Source organism: Eumetopias jubatus, unplaced genomic scaffold (genome assembly GCF_037043125.1).
Source record: "Eumetopias jubatus isolate StellerSeaLion01/CBP00866 unplaced genomic scaffold, mEumJub1_p1.0 scaffold_3, whole genome shotgun sequence".
NCBI classification, from domain to species: domain Eukaryota; kingdom Metazoa; phylum Chordata; class Mammalia; order Carnivora; family Otariidae; genus Eumetopias; species Eumetopias jubatus.
The window spans coordinates 100,080,080-100,097,889 of NW_028274809.1; the positions used below are offsets into that span (position 1 = coordinate 100,080,080).

The 17,810-nt window shown below is 43.0% G+C and overlaps 1 protein-coding gene across 1 annotated transcript; it reads left to right on the forward strand.

Annotated features, from left to right (window-relative positions):
* Window positions 1–2,431: 2,431 nt before the first annotated feature.
* Window positions 2,432–16,497, forward strand: DDX18 (DEAD-box helicase 18). Its single transcript, XM_028101358.2, has 14 exons — window positions 2,432–2,613; window positions 4,198–4,479; window positions 5,771–5,911; window positions 7,303–7,438; window positions 7,814–7,914; window positions 8,031–8,230; window positions 8,328–8,442; window positions 9,826–9,965; window positions 10,838–10,999; window positions 11,307–11,459; window positions 12,144–12,257; window positions 13,051–13,107; window positions 13,474–13,651; window positions 14,684–16,497. Exons 1-14 carry the CDS (start codon window positions 2,529–2,531, stop codon window positions 14,824–14,826), a joined length of 2,007 nt encoding a protein of 668 aa, XP_027957159.1. The 5' UTR covers window positions 2,432–2,528; the 3' UTR covers window positions 14,827–16,497.
* The last annotated feature ends 1,313 nt before the right edge of the window (window positions 16,498–17,810 follow it).

Consider the following 17,810-nt stretch of genomic DNA (forward strand, 5'->3'; position numbering starts at 1 on the left):
GGCACAGAGTAGATTTTTTTTTTAAGTCATAAATGAATGTAGTTCTTGTGAGAAAGGTTTCTGTAATGAATGTACTTCTGTACCCTCTCCACCTTCTAGAACGACTGCACCAATAAATGCCTTGGAGAATTGTAGCAATGCTCCCTGAAATCATCTCTCCTTTTCACATCCATCGGATCATTGAAGAAGCAGCACCTGCCATCTGCTTAGTACAATCCAGAGAACCAAAATCAAGCCACCTGAGGGGACACCCACTTATTTACAGTAATACAACACTTTTTAAATTCCTGTACACTACAGAGTGGTTAGCCTGTAGCAACCAGCATTTGAAAGTTCCCAGAAAATCACTTCAGGAGTCTTAATGCAGTGGTTGGAGAGAGTGAATGAGCCAATTACTTCTTTTTCAAATTCTAAGGGGTTTGTGAAACAGACTTTTCTTTTCCAAGTGAAGTGCAGCTATTTTGTTTTGTTTTGTTTTGTTTGAGAGGAAGAACAGGGGGTTGGGGGGTTAGGGGCAGAGGGAGAGAGAGAATCCCAAGCAGGTTCCACACCCATAGCAAAGCCTGAGTTGCGGCTCAATTCCGCAACCCCAAGATCATAACCTGAGCCAAAATCAAGAGTCAGATGCTTAACTGACTGAGCCACCCAGGTACCCCAAAGTGAAGCTTTTTAACATTACTTGAATGAAAAGAAATTACACAGAAATCTTCTTTTCATTATATAAACACTTGTCTAAGGTTTTAAGGATCTCAAATTGTTACTGGACCAAGTGGTCTGCTCCTTGGTGAGCTACAGACAGAAACTGCACCAGATGATTGCCTCACAAGGTCACTTTATTTGCTCAATAATTTCCAAAGCATGACGCCCTGAACAAGGGAAAGCAGGCTCCTTTTATTAGGGCTTGGGATGATGTTTGGAGGGGAATTTTAACATTATACTGAGGCTGAGGTTAACTGTTGGTCAGGTCAGGCACTTTCTGATTCATCTGTGCTGGCCTCATGTTCAAATGTTTCTTTTTCTGCTTCAGCAGTTTGTTGGTTTCTAAAAAGTTAAGTATAAGCTTCTAGGAGTATCTTGGGTTCAGGAGGTCAGCCCTGAGTTCAGGGAGTCAGTCCTGAGTTCAGGGGACCAAGGGGGCTCTCAGGTGACAAAACAAAATTGAAAGAACGAGACGGGTGAGGCATGATCCATATTAAACTTAAATAGTTAAATAAAGGCATCATTTTCATTCTCTGCCTGCTGCTAGCACAGTGCATATGCACAGAGGGTATGGAATGAATGACTCCATCCCCATCCCCATCCCCACATGAGGGTGCTGAGCTGTCATTTGCTTCCCTTGTCACTAAGTAGTTCACCACAGCTGTTTAATTTTCTATCCTCTCCATATGTCAACTCTGTAAGTTCCATGAAGGTGAACTGAGTGCATCTTACCCACCATTCTATTCCCAGGACAGAGCACACACCTATCACATACTCCTAGCATAAATATGCTCAAAAAATAATTGCTAAATGAGAGAGTAATTGATGAATGAATATATTCTGGAAAAAGAGACATCTGGGCTGGGGGCCCCAAGGAAGAAATTTCAAATAGTTAAACATATACCGAACAGATACTAAGACAGGCTCTAGCAGTGAGGGGCAAAAGGAACTTCAGAGGCACATACATGATTAATTTCCACCTCCCCAAACTCAGATGTTTTCTGAGATCTGATCTATGATACTGATTTGTTAGACCTGGTCTTAGAAATTCACTCTGTTAAAAGTGTTGGACTCTGAACTGCAATAAGGGAGAACAGGTTTATAAAGGCAAAAGCCACAAGGTTACAGAACTTGTTTCAAAAGAATTACCATTACCCCTGCAGAGTTCAACTGACTATTTAATATACCATTGTCAATGCAGCTAGCAGAGGGTTACATTAGCTCTATTTCGGTCTGAAGTAGAAGAATGTGTTCTGGAGGTGGTCCCAACTGACCAGTTGCAACTGACAAAAGTCAAGAGTTCATGGTGTTCCAAGAATTGAAACAGGAGACGTGCAGAGACCCCGCTTCTCTATCCTCCCAACCCTATTTTGAATGACTCTCTTCGCAATGCTTAACTTCGGAATCTTCGTTCACAATCTATAGATGAAATTTAGATTTTATTCAATTTCCCAAATAGTCCAGGATACAAAGAAAGAGGGCAAGCATATAAAACTGGAGACTCCCTAAAGCCCCCTGCTCGTCCTTGTTTCCTCAGCCTCCTCTGGGGAAGCTCACACTCCCAGGACCCGCAAGGGCCCCTAACACACGCCGCCTGCTCTGACACAAGGTAAACCTGGTTCGGTCTTCCACTCCTCTAGAGGGCGCTGCACAGAGTCCGGTCGTCGGAAGCACTTCCACCCGGGACGCATTTTTCCGACTGCAGTCCTCCAGCGGTCCCTGTGACGTATTTCCGGTTGGCCGAGCTACGCACGTGTGGCCCAGGAAGAAGTAACTCCCAACCCGGTGGCCGAGTTGTGGCGCTGCAGTGGAGGCGCTTCTCCGACAACATGTCCCATCTACCCATGAAACTCCTGCGCAAGAAGATCGAGAAACGGAACCTCAAATTGCGCCAGCGAAACTTAAAGCTCCAGGGTGAGATACGCGGAGCTTGGGGACTGGGGGTCTCGGTAGCTGCGGAATCCCGCCCCTGGGTCGCGGCGCTGCTCTGCTCGGGAGTCACTGCAGCCCCGAGGTGGCGTGGCCGCTTCCCCCGCGGCACGTGTGCTTGTTGAGAGCGAAAGACAGCCTGGCGCGGTTTCCGGTCGGTCCCGCTCGGGTGCCGCTCTCCGCGTGCCCCAGATCTGCCCCTGATTTTTCTGAGCCTCAGTTTCTCCGTACAGAATCAGGGCAGAAGCAGGCCGCCTGAGTTTTCTTCCAGGCCTCTAGCCAGGCTTCCCCTGAACCACCTTTTTTATGTCTCCCTTATTCTGAGTCCGTCCCACTTCATCCCCCGCCCCAACCCCCTGGCCCATTTCCAGTCAGACACGTGGGACTTGTCATCTACACGCGCCTTCCTTTCACATCTATTTAATGCCTACGTTGCGTCAAAACAAGCTCAGTGTCTCTCTTGTCACAGAGTTTTTGTTGGTACAATTGCCTTCCCCTGTCCATGTCCAGTCTCTCTCGACTCCTGGAGCATATCCTATTTTCAGCTCTAGAAGTGTCTTCTGCACGTGTCCAGTGCGTGCCCTATCTTCCCATTGCTCCTAACATCATGAATTCCTCAAGCGCTTCCAGGTATTTGCATCCTTAGTAAATACTTAACTGAAAAGGCTGTTACCTGAATGGCCGTCATTCTTACCCATCTCGTTTGCAGTGCTAAGTTCCTAACAGAGAGCCAGAGATCTTGAAGTTACCTTACCCTTTTTTGGATCCTGTATAACATATCAATCCCCCAGGGCAATGTTGGAGGCATAATTCCTTACTCTAGTGGGATTCCAGCAGATGAGTGGCTTGCAAGGAATCCTGAAGAAGAGGACAGGTTTGTGGGTTTTAGAAATGGTTTTGAAGCTCCCTTGTATTTCCAGTTCCTGTGAATAATACAGCACTACTAACTGCCTCTTGGTACTTAAAGATAACAATTAAAATTAAAAAGTAATAAAAAATTTTTCAAAGTGTTGTTACTTTTTATTATATGTAAACAGGGAAACTTTTAAAGACTTCCCTAGGCATTTACATGCATATATGATAAATACCGGGACCAATAAGTGAATTTTCAGTTCACTGCTGCTTAGGAAAGTTAGGTTGAGTGTTCTGAAATTATAGGAAAAGCAGTAGTTGTGTGAATAGATGGAAGTCTTTAATGATATATTGGTTAGCCAGAGATTTATCGACTATCTGATACTAAAATGTATTTGTAGCTGCTGTTGTCTGGCCCCATCCGTTTAAATGTTTAACTTCACTGAAGTGTTGCTGTCCCAGATTCTTACAGATACACGGTTTTTTGAAGTTAAGAAATCAATGTAGCTTTCCCTTTTCCAGCATTTTTCATTAAAGGAAATTGACTTGTCCTGTAGTAGAATGCCATAATTAGGTGGTTTTAATAATGTATATGAAAGGGAATTAAAAGCTAAATCATCTCAGTCATGGACACACTGAGGTTTCTCACCTGGGATCCTAGTGTTCTTAAGCAAACCTACCCTTTTTCGTCACAACGTGCATTCTGTTTTTGAACAGAGGCTTCGGATGCGAGCTTATCGGAAACCCAAAATGGAGATGTGTCTGAAGAAACAGTGGGAGGTGGGAAGGTTAAAAAATCCCTAAAACAGTCTGTGAATGTGGGCTCCTCAGAAGCCCAGAATGGAGAGAGAGCTAAAGAAACCGTGGAAACTGTACAAGTTAAAAAAAAAAAGAAATCTACCATAATAATCAATGGAGAAGCAGCAACACAGCCTCCCAATTCAGAATCCAAAAAAAAGAAGAAGAAAAAGAGAAAAATGGTAGATGATGCTGGGCCTGGTAAGTACTTCTTTCTTTGAACTTCAGGCATTCAAACGATTTTGCAGTTTTACCTTCTTTCTTTTACTACTGTATTCATGCAACATGCAAGAATCCCTATACTCATTAGTATACCAAAAAATAACCTAGCAGCAAAAAGAAGCAAGGTGTAGGGGCTGGGGTGTGCCTTTTTTTTTTTTTGATTAAGATACTGAGAAATGTGTCGTGCTTTTACATTCCCTAACAACTGAAGAACACCTCACTCTTCAGTAAGAGCCTCCTTTGAATTCTAGAAATTTGCTCTTTTTGATGGTTGGCTAGGCTTTGAAACAGACTATATTATGGCATAGTATTTTAGGTTTATTACCTGTTTTCAAACAGAATTGTGGCGTTACACTAAAGACATCTGGGCTAGTACATTTCTATCTTCTAAAGCCTTTATTTCAGTGGACTTTGCATTAATGATTCTTTTTATTTACCTTTTTTTGTCCCAATTTTTTTTCCTACCGTAAATTTCTCCTCTTGAAAGGAGACTTAGTAATAATTTGGATATGCAAATTGTGTAAAAATAGCAGGTAACTTCTATATAAATGGAACGTTAATTCCCAAGTGAGTAGAACGGCCAGGATGGGGGGAGGCCAATTTCTTTTGGAAGATGGTTGGATTTGGATAAGCTTACCTGAAGGATAGGCATTTTATTTGAGATGTGAGCAAGCAGAGATTTCAAGGGAGACTACAACAGGTGTTAAACTATTCAGCCCTCTGCCTACTTTTGGGAAATAAAGCTTCATTGGAACACTGCAGTGCACATTTGTTTACTTGGTCTTTATTGTGACAGACCCTATGGCCTGCAAAACCTACAGTGTTTACTCTCTGGGCCTTTATAGAAAGAAAAAAGCTTTTATGGAAGATTTATGTTTAATGGCATAGTAGGACAAATTAGTGCTTGTTAAGAGTTCAAAAAACCATTAATCACAGCCCTTTTTTTCCTCAGTGGAATATACAGAATTGGATGTAATTAGTATACTTCAACTGTTCAACTTTTCAAAAATGTCTTGGTCACTCAAGATACTATAATAGGCCTAAAAAATAAGGTTTTGTTGGCAAATCTGCCTGTCCCCCTGTGTTTTTACGTATAATTAAATCTTTAGTCATGAAAAAGAGACATTCTTAGCATATTAAAACTGGAAATGTGTTAAGCTTTTGAAAACATGCCTCTCTGCATTACACATCTTTTTATTTTGTGATCCTGTTTGGTATTTTATTTTAACAAAAAAAAATGGGGGGGGGGTGTTTTCCTTTAAAACCAAAGATACCAAAAAAGCAAAAACTGAAGACAAAGGGGACTCTGAAGAAGGGGCCCAAGCTCCTGAAGAGACAGAACACAGTGTGGAGAAGCCAGATGAGCAGGAAGAGGACAGTGAAGTGCCCAGCCTACCCCTGGGACTGACAGGTAACTTTAGAAAGTTTTCCAGAGAGACCCTGAATGTGGCATGCCTTCTGGATTATAGGATTTGAAGGTTCAGTTGTGACTTTTCATTTACCTAGAAGAAGTATTGACGAGAAATATTTTTATATCTAGTTGCTGCTTTATCCACTTTGTGTGCCTTAGCTCTTGTTTCTGTTGTTTTCCTTTTCTGCATTCCTAACACTAAATATTTTGATAAGCACACAGACAGCTTTTGGGGTCCTGTATTCCTTTGGTTTGTTGTTTTCTAAAGCTCATTTCATTTCGTAGTAGGAAGATTATTGGCCCAGAAGTTTAATATTGCCCCAGTTATTAGTGAGGAAGGATGAAATTCACATTATTGAGGGACTTTGGCCAGGGTGACTTCCTTCGGCCTCTCTTCCTTATAAGGTCAAGAGTTTGGCCAAAATCACTTGCTCCAGACCAGAAATGTCTAGTTCCTTGAGTTCAGTGTGGGTTTTTTATTTGTTAAAATATTGAGGCCTAACCCCAGGCTTGCTTAATCAAAATTGCAAAGGTTATGGCAGTGGTTCTCAACCAGGGCAGTTTTGCTTCCTTGGGGGGGGGAGTGACCGGGTCATCCCGGTTTACTGACCAGTTTTAGCATCTGAAGTCCTGCATCTCATAAACCTCAGTCCCAGGCAAACCGTGAAGGTTGACTGCCAACATGTTTGGTTGTCAGAACTGGAGGCAGGCTACTGTCATTTAGTGGGTGGAGGTCAGGGAGGCTGCAGAACATCCAGTAATGCATGGGACGGCCTCTCACAACAAAGAACGATCCAGCCCGAGATATCAGTAGTGCCAACGTGAACAATAGCTGAAGCTGACTGATAAGCAGGGCAGGTATGGGGTGGGGCCTCCCCAGGTGATTTTCATATCTTCCCCTGCTGAAGGACCACTGCACTTGACGTGTGGGTCGGGTCTAAGGGTATGTGGCTATGTCTGACCTTCTCGGTTGTCTTTTTGGAGTGAGATTAACAGCTCTTTTGATTGACTTCACACTCACTTTCTGTACTGGATGCTTTCATTTTTTATTTCGGATTTCTTAAATCATTTCTCTCTGCACCAGCCCCCCATGCTTGACATTTTCATTAAACACAAGTCCCTTGATTATACCTCCTCTCCATTCTTTACTGTTTTGTTACAGTATACGTTCTAGCCTTTACACAGCCATCAGCAGTGGAGAAATTTCAGAAGTCTGTCTTTGTCTTGGTATTACGTAGGAATGGTGGGGGTCTAGTCTTTCTTACTGGAAGAAGCTCTTCTCAGCTTGACTCCCACCCATTAATGTTTTTACACAGCAAAACTAATTTACATAGCTATAGCAGTATTAAGTATTAAAAATAAACTTGCTAATGATAAACTCTTTTATTTAGGAGCTTTTGAGGATACTTCATTTGCTTCTCTTAGTAATCTTGTCAATGAGAACACTCTGAGGGCAATAAAAGAAATGGGTTTTACCAACATGACTGAAATTCAGCATAAAAGTATCCGACCACTTCTGGAAGGCAGGTATGATTAACATTGATGTTTGGGCATTAGTACCTATTTTTAGTGCTAGTCATTTAGAAAGAAAATGCCAACATGTTCTGCTGATGTTTGCACTGTGCTTTGAGTTGATACATCCAAGCTTCGTTAAAAGGCTTTAAGTTACTGATGTTTGAAGAAAAGTGTTCATTTCTGTTTTATAGCACAATTCTTATTTCTGAGTTAGATCTGTAACCTCAGTGATTGATTTCAGTGATAAAGAAGCTAGGGACTTTGTTTTTCTTATTCACATTCTAGCCTTGATGTCTGCAATGTGGTAGTACGTAGTAGGTATTCAGTAAATGCTTGTTGAATAAGTAGACTAAATGTCTCTCTTTCCTTTCCATTGCTGATTTTTAGGGATCTTCTAGCAGCCGCAAAAACAGGCAGTGGCAAAACGCTGGCGTTTCTCATCCCTGCAGTTGAACTCATTGTCAAGTTAAAGTTCATGCCTAGGAATGGTGAGTTTCTGATCCGGTGGGTTTTGCTGGTAACTCGCTAGAAGTTTATCGTCGCTCTTACGGACTCATGGTGATAACTACAGCTGGACTTTTACTGTCATTTTTTTGCCTTTTAGGAACTGGAGTTCTTATCCTCTCACCTACTAGGGAACTGGCCATGCAGACTTTCGGTGTTCTTAAGGAGCTGATGACGCACCATGTCCACACATACGGGTTGATAATGGGCGGCAGCAACAGATCTGCTGAAGCACAGAAACTCGGTAATGGGATCAACATCATCGTGGCCACCCCAGGCCGCCTCCTGGACCACATGCAGGTAAGGCAACACTGGGGAGGGGGGTGCCTGTCGTCTTGTCTTGTGTGAAACCTGAATCTGTCAGCTAACACGTTTTTCTTTGCCTTGGTCTTGTTAGAATACCCCAGGGTTTATGTATAAAAATCTGCAGTGTCTGGTTATTGATGAGGCTGATCGTATCTTGGATGTTGGGTTTGAAGAGGAATTAAAACAGATTATTAAACTTCTGCCAAGTAAGTAGACGTAATATCTGCATGTGGTTTGCAAAGTAGTTGTTGCCAGCAGGTGAGGGTGGTTCCTCTTTGAAAACTCTTCGTACCGGAATTTTAATCTAGCCCAGCGAAGTGGTTGTGCCAGTCAGCCCTAGAGGTAGTTTGCAAAGCAAGCGTCAGACTTACCAGTAACTTAATGCAGAGGTTTTTGCCACTTTAGAGGTTATAATGTAAGTTAGACAGTCCTAACATCTGTCTCACTCCTGTCTGTCCCCAGCACCCCATCTTGCTTTTTCTCACCCATGCTGACATCTCCCAGGCAGCCGTGAATGTGTTGCCTGCTATGTGGTACTTGAGTTGTACATACCTGGGTTAGAGTACTTGCAACGTTATGAAGTGTTTATGTCTGTAGTGAGGCCATGATTCCATTTCTTATATGGTTTGTTTTTGGATGCTCTATTGAAGTATAATTGGTACGGTCTGTAACATGTTATAAATATACAGTTTGTTTTGACATGTTTACACCTGTGAAACCCATCACAGGTGTTTTTGTTTTGTTTATCTGCATATACTGGTGGTTTTTATTAATCCAGAATGGCATGATACAGATACTGTACAGGATGTACATTTATTCATTACAAAAATGGCTTCCAAACCATTAGACGTGAAATTGCAGTAACAGCATAAAACAGTAACATCACAATCAGAAAGAGACGTTAAATTCTATCGTGCTTTTACCATGTCTGTTAAAATGAACAGATGTTTGTTTTTGTTCATTAAATATTTCTTTAAATTTTAAATTTGTTAACTCAGGAAATTATATCGGTTAATTTTCAGATATTAAACAACCCTGCACTCCTGAAGTAAACCCCACTTGGTCATAATGCATTATCCTTTTTATATGTTACGTTCTCCTTTGCTAAAGTTTTGTTTAGAAATTTGGCATCTGTGCTTATGAATCATTATTGAGTTTTGGTATCAGGGTAATAATGGCTGGCTTCAAAGAATGAGTTGGGAAATAAAAAATCTCTTCAAATCCTGGAGAGATTGTGCAGAATTGGTAATATTTTTTCTTTAAATGTTTAATAGAATTCACCAGTGGAAGTCTTTGGGGTTGGAGTTTTCTTTACGTGATGATTTTAACTACAATTTCTGTAACAGATAGAAAGCTATTCAGGATATCTGTTTCATCTCAAGTGAGTTTTAGCCATTTGTCTTTCAGGGAAATTGTCCATTTTATCTAGGTTGTTGAATGTATAGAGGTAAAGTTCATATTCCTTTCTTAATATCTGTAGTGATATCACACGTCCCATTCCTGATAGTTTTGCTCAGTATTTCTAGTGGTGAGGCAATGCTAAAGAGTCCCTGAAATATTTGGGTTATTTTTGTATGTATCTCTTTCAGCACGCAGGCAAACCATGCTCTTTTCTGCCACACAAACTCGAAAAGTTGAAGACTTGGCAAGGATTTCTTTGAAAAAGGAGCCATTGTATGTTGGTGTTGATGATGATAAAGCTAATGCAACAGTGGATGGTCTGGAGCAGGTACTTTTTGTCAAGATCTTATATTTACGACTCATCTTTGGTGTGTCCTTGTAATTGTTTCGAGGATCATCCCAAAAGCAGATGGATTAATGAACTGATTCAAATATAGTGAATTTGGATATTGGCTGTTTGGCATCACGAATCTTGAATTCTGAATAATTTGATCAGGTCTCTTTATTCTGTCTTTTAATACTGCCTGCCACATAGGAGACGCTAATCACTACCAGTTGTAAATGCAGTAAAAAAAAAGTGTTATTTAATGACCTTTTGCTCTAAGATGCAAGGTTGAGTTAGCAGTTGGAGAGGCTGGTTTCAGGCACATTGCTCTGAAAAATTGGAAATGAGGTGACAGAGATCCAACCTAAGTGGATTGAAAACGGAAAGTTGGGTCTTTAGATGAATAAAATATTTCAAGTAACGATCTCGCTTAAAAATTCCGTTCATTGTATGTTTTAAAAAATGTATTCACTTGCCTTTGTTGTCTTGTTTAGGACAGTGCACTTAGGCTGTAGTTATTTGAGATCTTGCTATTTAAGGTCCTTTTAAAAAATGAAGCATTGCTGTGCCTTGAGGGTTCCAACGTGTAGAGGTGTTACTTTATTATGGTTGCACAAACTGTGGGTAACCAGAAGTCTGTAATCTCAGAAATATGAAAAGTACTTAGTATTTAGTGATTGCACCCAGGAAAAGGAATCAGAAGAGCTAAAATTAGGCTCAGTTCAGGGATGCTTTGTTATAGTGAAGTCAGTAATTTTGCTGTAGGCAAGGCACGATGGTGTATATGCAGTGTTTGTGCTGTCCATCAAATCATATTGGTTTATGAAGCTGAAAATGTCTGATTATTTTTATCTGTTCACTTGAACAACTTCTAGGGATATGTTATTTGTCCCTCGGAAAAGAGATTCCTCCTGCTCTTTACATTCCTTAAGAAGAACCGGAAGAAGAAACTGATGGTCTTCTTTTCATCCTGTAAATCTGTGAAATACCATTATGAGTTGCTGAACTACATCGATTTGCCTGTCTTGGCCATTCATGTAAGTGATTATCATGAGTTTATTTAAAAAGTTAACACTTATCAAGTATATGGATTGTGGGGTTTGTGGTATCGCTCTCTCTAAATGTAGAATGATCCCATGTGGAGGGAGCTTTGCCGGGTGTGGAAGGGTAAGGACCACAAAGGGGTAAGGGATACCATCCACTTAGGGAAATGAGATCTAGGCCAGAGAATGAAATGAAGCAGGTTAACAACTCCACAGCTGGGGGGTTGTACATCCAGACCTCCCAGAAACGACCTCAAGTTTCCAGCTCTAATGAATGATTTGATTTGATTCTTGATTCTAGGGAAGGCAAAAGCAAAATAAGCGCACAACCACATTCTTCCAGTTCTGCAACGCAGATTCAGGGATATTGTTGTGTACCGACGTGGCAGCTAGAGGGCTGGATATTCCTGAAGTGGACTGGATTGTTCAGTATGACCCTCCAGATGACCCCAAGGTAACTGGCATCCTTGGAGTTTCTCCACAAGGGCTCTATGTTAAGGAGTGAACTTTCTGGTTTCTCTGAGACTCGCCATATTTCACATTCAGAGGTTGATCCCGTAGTTATCCAAGTCCTGTTGTACTGCACACTGACTGTAGTATTTTTCTGGTGCTGATAATAGCCAGGGCTTTTGCAGGACCCAAAGGGGGTGTGTCAAGATTTGAGAGGCCTCAGTGAGGCTGAAGTTAGGAATGTCATGTGCTTGGAATGGTCTGTGAAGAGCAGTAGCTGTTAGAAGAAAATAAAATTCGCTGCCAGAAATACGTAAGATTCTGTAGCATGTGTAGTAAAATAAGTTTTGTTAAGTATTGTCAACAACCAATAGATGACATAAATTGTCAGCTAGCACAAAAACTTATTCAGAAAGTTATTTTGAAGATGAAGCACTCTTAGTAGTCATTAATGTGACTATCACGTCCAGTGGGTATCAGGCCTCAGTCATGGCCCTCTTACCTCTTTGGTCACGGTCCATGCAGAAGCAGGGGACATGGCTAGTGTGTGTGGTGGCATGGCCCTGGGGGAGGAGCACCATCTCGTCCAGATGTGCTGACATGCTGTGTCCACCACCATACAGGTCCTGGAAAGGCAGGTTCCCATGGAAGTTGGTATATTAATTCAGGTGTTCTCTCTCCACCAAAGGAATATATTCATCGTGTGGGAAGAACAGCCAGAGGCCTAAACGGGAGAGGGCATGCCTTGCTCATTTTACGCCCTGAAGAACTGGGTTTCCTTCGTTACTTGAAGCAATCCAAGGTAAAGATCTTGGTTTGGAAAATCTAAGCTGGGAACAGATTTCCTCTTGGTAGGAATTGCAAGTATGCGCAGTTCCCAAAAATGGCCTTTGCGCCTCTGCTCTAGAATGCCCTTTTTTGGATCTTCAGAATGCTTCTGGTTTGGATGAGCTTCGCGGTCTTGTGGGACGCCGTCACTCATCTCCTGTCGTTGGCGTTCCCCCAGCTCGAATGCTCATCCAGCTGTCGTCTCACCCCCTGCCTGTCTTCTCGGCAAGACTGCGGGCTCCGAGGGCAGGACTTGGGCAGCTGTTTTTCCAGCACCTCTCTGAGGTCTGGCATTTTTGCAGTTTCCTAATAAGTGATGACTGGTGAGAGATCCTTCCCGTAGGGGTGTGTGGTCATCATGAGCGCTGGGATCACAGACCCTAGTCACAGGGCAGGGGGCGGTAGGACAGCCCTCCTGACATGCAGGGAGGGGCCAGTGGTCCTTCTGACTGGAAGCATCGGGCTGCCTCATGTTGCATCCATAGAGCTCCTTCTGTAGAGAAAAGGGCTTCATTGACTCACTGTCCCTGTGTAGTCCCTTGCCTTTGCTTTTCAGGAAGGGTCCTCAGCCCAATGCATGTGAAGGTAGCGGAAGTAAGCGAAGAGTTTTCCGTTGGCTTCAGGAGACCAGAGGAGTGGCTGTCTGTCCTGAGGGAGTCATACAGGCCTGGCTGTCCTGGTTCTTCATGCTTGTCACTGCTCCATCATCTACAGCTCTGAATATTGATCCATCCTGGTTTACTAGTCTTCGTGCGTTTGTTTTCTAGGTTCCATTAAGTGAATTTGAGTTTTCCTGGTCCAAAATTTCTGACATTCAGTCTCAGGTATGTTTGGTATTTTTGTGTGTTCTTTGTATTTTGTTTTTTTTTTTTTTTAACATTTGTGAGGAAAAGGTAGCCTCCATTGGTAATCACTGTCCTCTGACTCTCCCTTTTCATGAACCAGGTTTGGACTGTGATTCTTTAGGGTTCTTACTATGCTGCTTATCACATTCCTATGTTTCCTACCTTGTTCCAGTTCATACCTTATAAGAACCCTGACATTCTTCTTACTGCACCCTGATTTTGCCAGTATTACAAAACTTGGAGCAAGTGTATTGGAACAAATGTTTTTTTACAGGATGGTTTTATTCTAATATGTCTGAAGTCTGCTTTTGTATTTTATTGAAACCAGTGTTTTCTTCATTTCAGCTTGAAAAATTGATTGAAAAGAACTACTTCCTTCACAAATCAGCCCAGGAAGCATATAAGTCCTACATTCGAGCATATGATTCCCATTCTCTGAAACAGATCTTCAATGTTAATAACTTAAATTTGCCTCAAGTTGCTCTGTCGTTTGGTTTCAAGGTGCCTCCTTTTGTTGATCTGAGTATCCTTTTCTTTGTTGTCAGGAGTTCATCCGAGGACAGAGGGGCACTTGGCTTGGTGTGTGCTCCGGCGAGGTCTGGTCCGTGTCTGCTTGTCAGCGCCAGCACACAGGAGGCAGGGCTTCACTGTCGCAGTGGGGTTACAGACACAAGACAGCCTGTGCTTTAAGCCTCTAGGAATTGGACAGGCAGACAGGGAGAAGCCAGAGTTGTGCGTTCCGGAGAGAAGCCCAGGGGGGTGCAGTTGCAGGGCTTGGGCTCTTGTGAGGCTTCCCTATATGAGGTCATGGAGAGCAGCATGCCCTGGGGCTGGAGAGAGAAGATGGGACCTCAAAGTGTTTATCCCCTCAGGGCCATGGAAGGATTTCGTACAAGGAAGTTGCAAGACTAGCAGAAGACAATAACCCATAAGTGCTACTCAGGGTAAAAGGCAGAGGAAACCCCTCCAGTTGCAGTTGATCATCTGCACTTCATCCTCATGTTTTCCACCGAGGAAACGAACAGCGAAAGTGAGGCCTGTGAGCTGAGCTAGCGCTGTGGCTCCGACTCCCGAGGGGACGAGACGGGGGGTCACCGTCCCCCTCGTAGGCAGCGAGTAAGTGTCCAGTGTGGTGCCTACTTGCCGAATCGTTGAGGAAGGAAGAGCGGCTCCTTCAGTTGGTTAAGCATTCCCGAATCCACTCCGAACAGAGGGGAAAGTCATTTGTTTTGACATGGAGCGTGGTTTTTACTGTGTTTCTGTAGACTTGCTGATGTACCTCTCAACTCCCTGTGAATAATTGTCTTCAGTTTAGTTGTGCAGACAACAGTATCAGTATCTAACATGACTGTTACATTGGCTTAAAAGTCACACCTGCTTATTGTAGTCCATGATCACGTGACCACTCCAGACTTCCTGGAAATGGGTCACGTGGGCTCATGGTCGCATTTTCGGGGCGGGGAGGGGGGGGACATGCTGGTTGGTCCTCTGTATGGATATTAGGTGGGAGCTCATTGTCTTCGAGTTGCTTGATTTCCTTAACCTTCACCTTTAGACGTGAACAGCAATGACGGCAAGCTTAAAAAGAGAGGCGGCGGCGGTGGCTTCGGCTACCAGAAAGCCAAGAAAGTCGAGAAGTCCAAAATCTTCAAACACATTAGCAAGAAGTCCTCCGACAGCCGGCAGTTCTCCCACTGAAGACACGCCTTCCTTTGGTCTTGAATGGCTTTGTCCTGAAGTGGATGTTTTCCCTTTCTCTAACAAAGGAACTGTTGTGGTTTCAGAATTGGGACTGATGGAACAGGGGTATGAATTGACGTGGGTTACAAGCACCAGGCACTGATACTTCCAGGAGATACCACTCTTATTTGGGGATGTAAAACAGAGTTCAGTTTTTCTGGGTTGTTCAAGAGCAAAGCAAGGGATCTTTTGGATTTTGTTATGACGACAGAGTATTTTAAATCTTTGACCTCCAAATTTGTCATTGTTTTGAGGGGGTGGGGTATTTTTTATTTAAAATCAATTAACATGTAATGTGTTAATGGTTTCATAGGTGGAGTTCGGTGATTCATCAGTCTTATATAACACCCAGTGCTCATTATATCACGTGCCCTCCTTAATGGCCCCATCACCCAGTTCAACCTGCCTTAGAAGGTTGAACTTAGAAGTGACCTGGTACGCTGGGGCTGGTGATGCAGAAGATTGTCTCAGGTTTTTTGTTTTTTTGGTTTTGGTGGTTTCTTGGACCTTAACCATAGTTCCTGACCTCCCCTGAAAATGCTACTGCGGCTAGGAAGCACTTTTAATGTACGGAGCCGTTGGTTTTTATATATGCCAGATTTTAAAGCAGTGAGCCTTTCCCATTTTTTTAAAAGCACAAAGTGTGGGTTATTTGTCACTGTTACTTGAATAAAGCACCCTTAGCAGTCCTAACATTTGTTGGGAACAGTGGGAATCTGAGATTTTTGAGCCTCGTTTACACCAATATAAGTGTAATAATCTGTTCTCCATTTAATAACTTAGCAAAACCCTTCTTGAAAAAGGCACAAAGCAATGACACAGCTCATTCAACTTCGTTTCACGTGGTTTGGATTTTGGTGAACCCTTCCAACTCTGCAGAATACTCAGGAGACGAAGCATCTTTTTGAGAAAAATTTCCCCTTCCAGAACTGTGAAACAGAAATAGGTTTATGATGAAAATTGGAAATGAACAGCAGTCAAAAAAGAGCAGCAAAAGATGGGGGTTTCGTCATGTGGGGTTTTTGTCATAGGAACTCTTGACTTCCAGAGTGCTTCATGTGTCTTGTTTTATTTCCAGTGCATTTTATAACGACAAAATGGTTATTACATTTTGATCAATTTGAAACCAAAGTTGCTGGCATGGTTTTGCTGTTGTGCCAGTTAATGTTCATAGTTTCCTGTTAAATAAATACAAGTACACTGAGAACTTCAGATGGGGAGGAGACAGCCTGATACAAGAGCATCCCAGTAGTAAAAACAAGAAGTGATCCTTTGAGTCTGGGCTTGGCCACTGTCCCCCTGGCTGGACCTGTCCTAGGGTTCAGGCCTTGACTGCTGGACTCCTGGCATTGAAGAACTCTTCATCTAAAACATCCAGTAACTTGTTTTTCTTTTTTGTTTCAGAAATAGTCATGTCTCAAAAAATACACAAAAACAAAGGGAAAACTCTTTAATCACAGAGTGGGAGTAAAAACTGTCGATATTTTCGTACCTAGCCATCAGGGGTTTTGTATACATACTTTTAAATTTTCTATCAGGAGTGAAGTCATCCTTTACCCCCTACTTGTAACCAGCTTGTTTCATAACGTGTTATTTTCCCGTGTCATTAAATAATTAACGTCCATTTTATATTTCATTTATGACTATCCTTTGTTAATAACCCTGCTTGGTCTGCCTAGACCAAGGTTCTAGGTCCCTGCTCATCACAGAGGGGCTCTCCTACCTTAGCCTGTCCGTGCTTCTATTTGTCCTGCCATGGTTGACGTCCAGGAGGAGTAGAAGTCAGTCGGCAGAGATTTTACGAGTTAAGTACATAAAAAGAAGGTGGAAAGATGGTGCTTTCTACAGTGATGGCTCATTCCAGGTACTTGCGGAGTCAGGAGGTTCTGCTGGCAAGATGGCGCAGACGAGGGACCTCCAGACAGCCAGTCTTGACCAACCTGGCCAGGATTCGGTTGTGAGAGAGCCTAGGATCAGAAAGAGGGTCAGGGCAGCCGCATGTGCAAGGCTCAGTTGCACAAGAGGAAGGGATCCTTGGGCTTCTGTGCTGAGAACACAGCTGCTGGTGGCATGTGTTGGGGCTGTTAACTTGACAAATGGGATTAAGTGGCTTCAGCCAGGCAGGTTAGGCAGCATGAGCAGGGAGCCAGGCAGATCACTCCGTGCCAATAAAACCTCTGGGTCCTCTGGGCTGCCAGGGACAGTAAGTCCTTGCTTATCTAAGTTTGTTTTTGTCTCAAGTGGCCATGTTGGTGTAAGGCCAAATTCAAGATACCCAGAAAGGATCTTTATTGGAAAATAGGTAGTGGTTAAAAAGGAGTGCTCTGGAACCAGAGTGCCTGCATTCAGATTCCAGCGGTGCCTCTTTTCTGGGTCTGTTAAATGAGGAAGGCAAAGGAATAAAACCTACGACATAAGGCGGTGGGAACTGAATGAGCTAATGGAAGTGCATGGTAGCGTGCCTGGTGGCACAGCTCCGTACCTGTCCGCTCTCTGTTGAGTGCATCCCCCAGGAAAGGTTTGCTGTTAGTAGCATCGGGTACAGCGACTGGTTGAAAATCCTGAGCCAGCGTGGGCCTTTTGGAGTACAGTCTGGATTTCTGGCCGTTCCTGGAATTGTGATCTGGCCCAGGTTTTAGAAAGTGGTCCAGCTCAGCATCTTCCTAGGGCTACTCTCCATTGTACTAGGTGTTAGGTGGAGGCAGTAATTGTGCCTTCGTGTAATCCTAGGTTGTCACAAATTGAAAGCCTGCTAGGTGCCAGAGTACAGGAATAAGGATGGCCAAGCTCCTCTTAGGAACCTGGTTACAGTATAGAGAAGGGAAAGAGGTGTCCTAAAACAATTGGCAATATTGTTTTCCCAGTCGTGCGATGGATGCACATAGAGATTCCGGCCATTTCTAAGGCTGGGAAATCTGCATTCTTGACTTCTGGTAAACAGT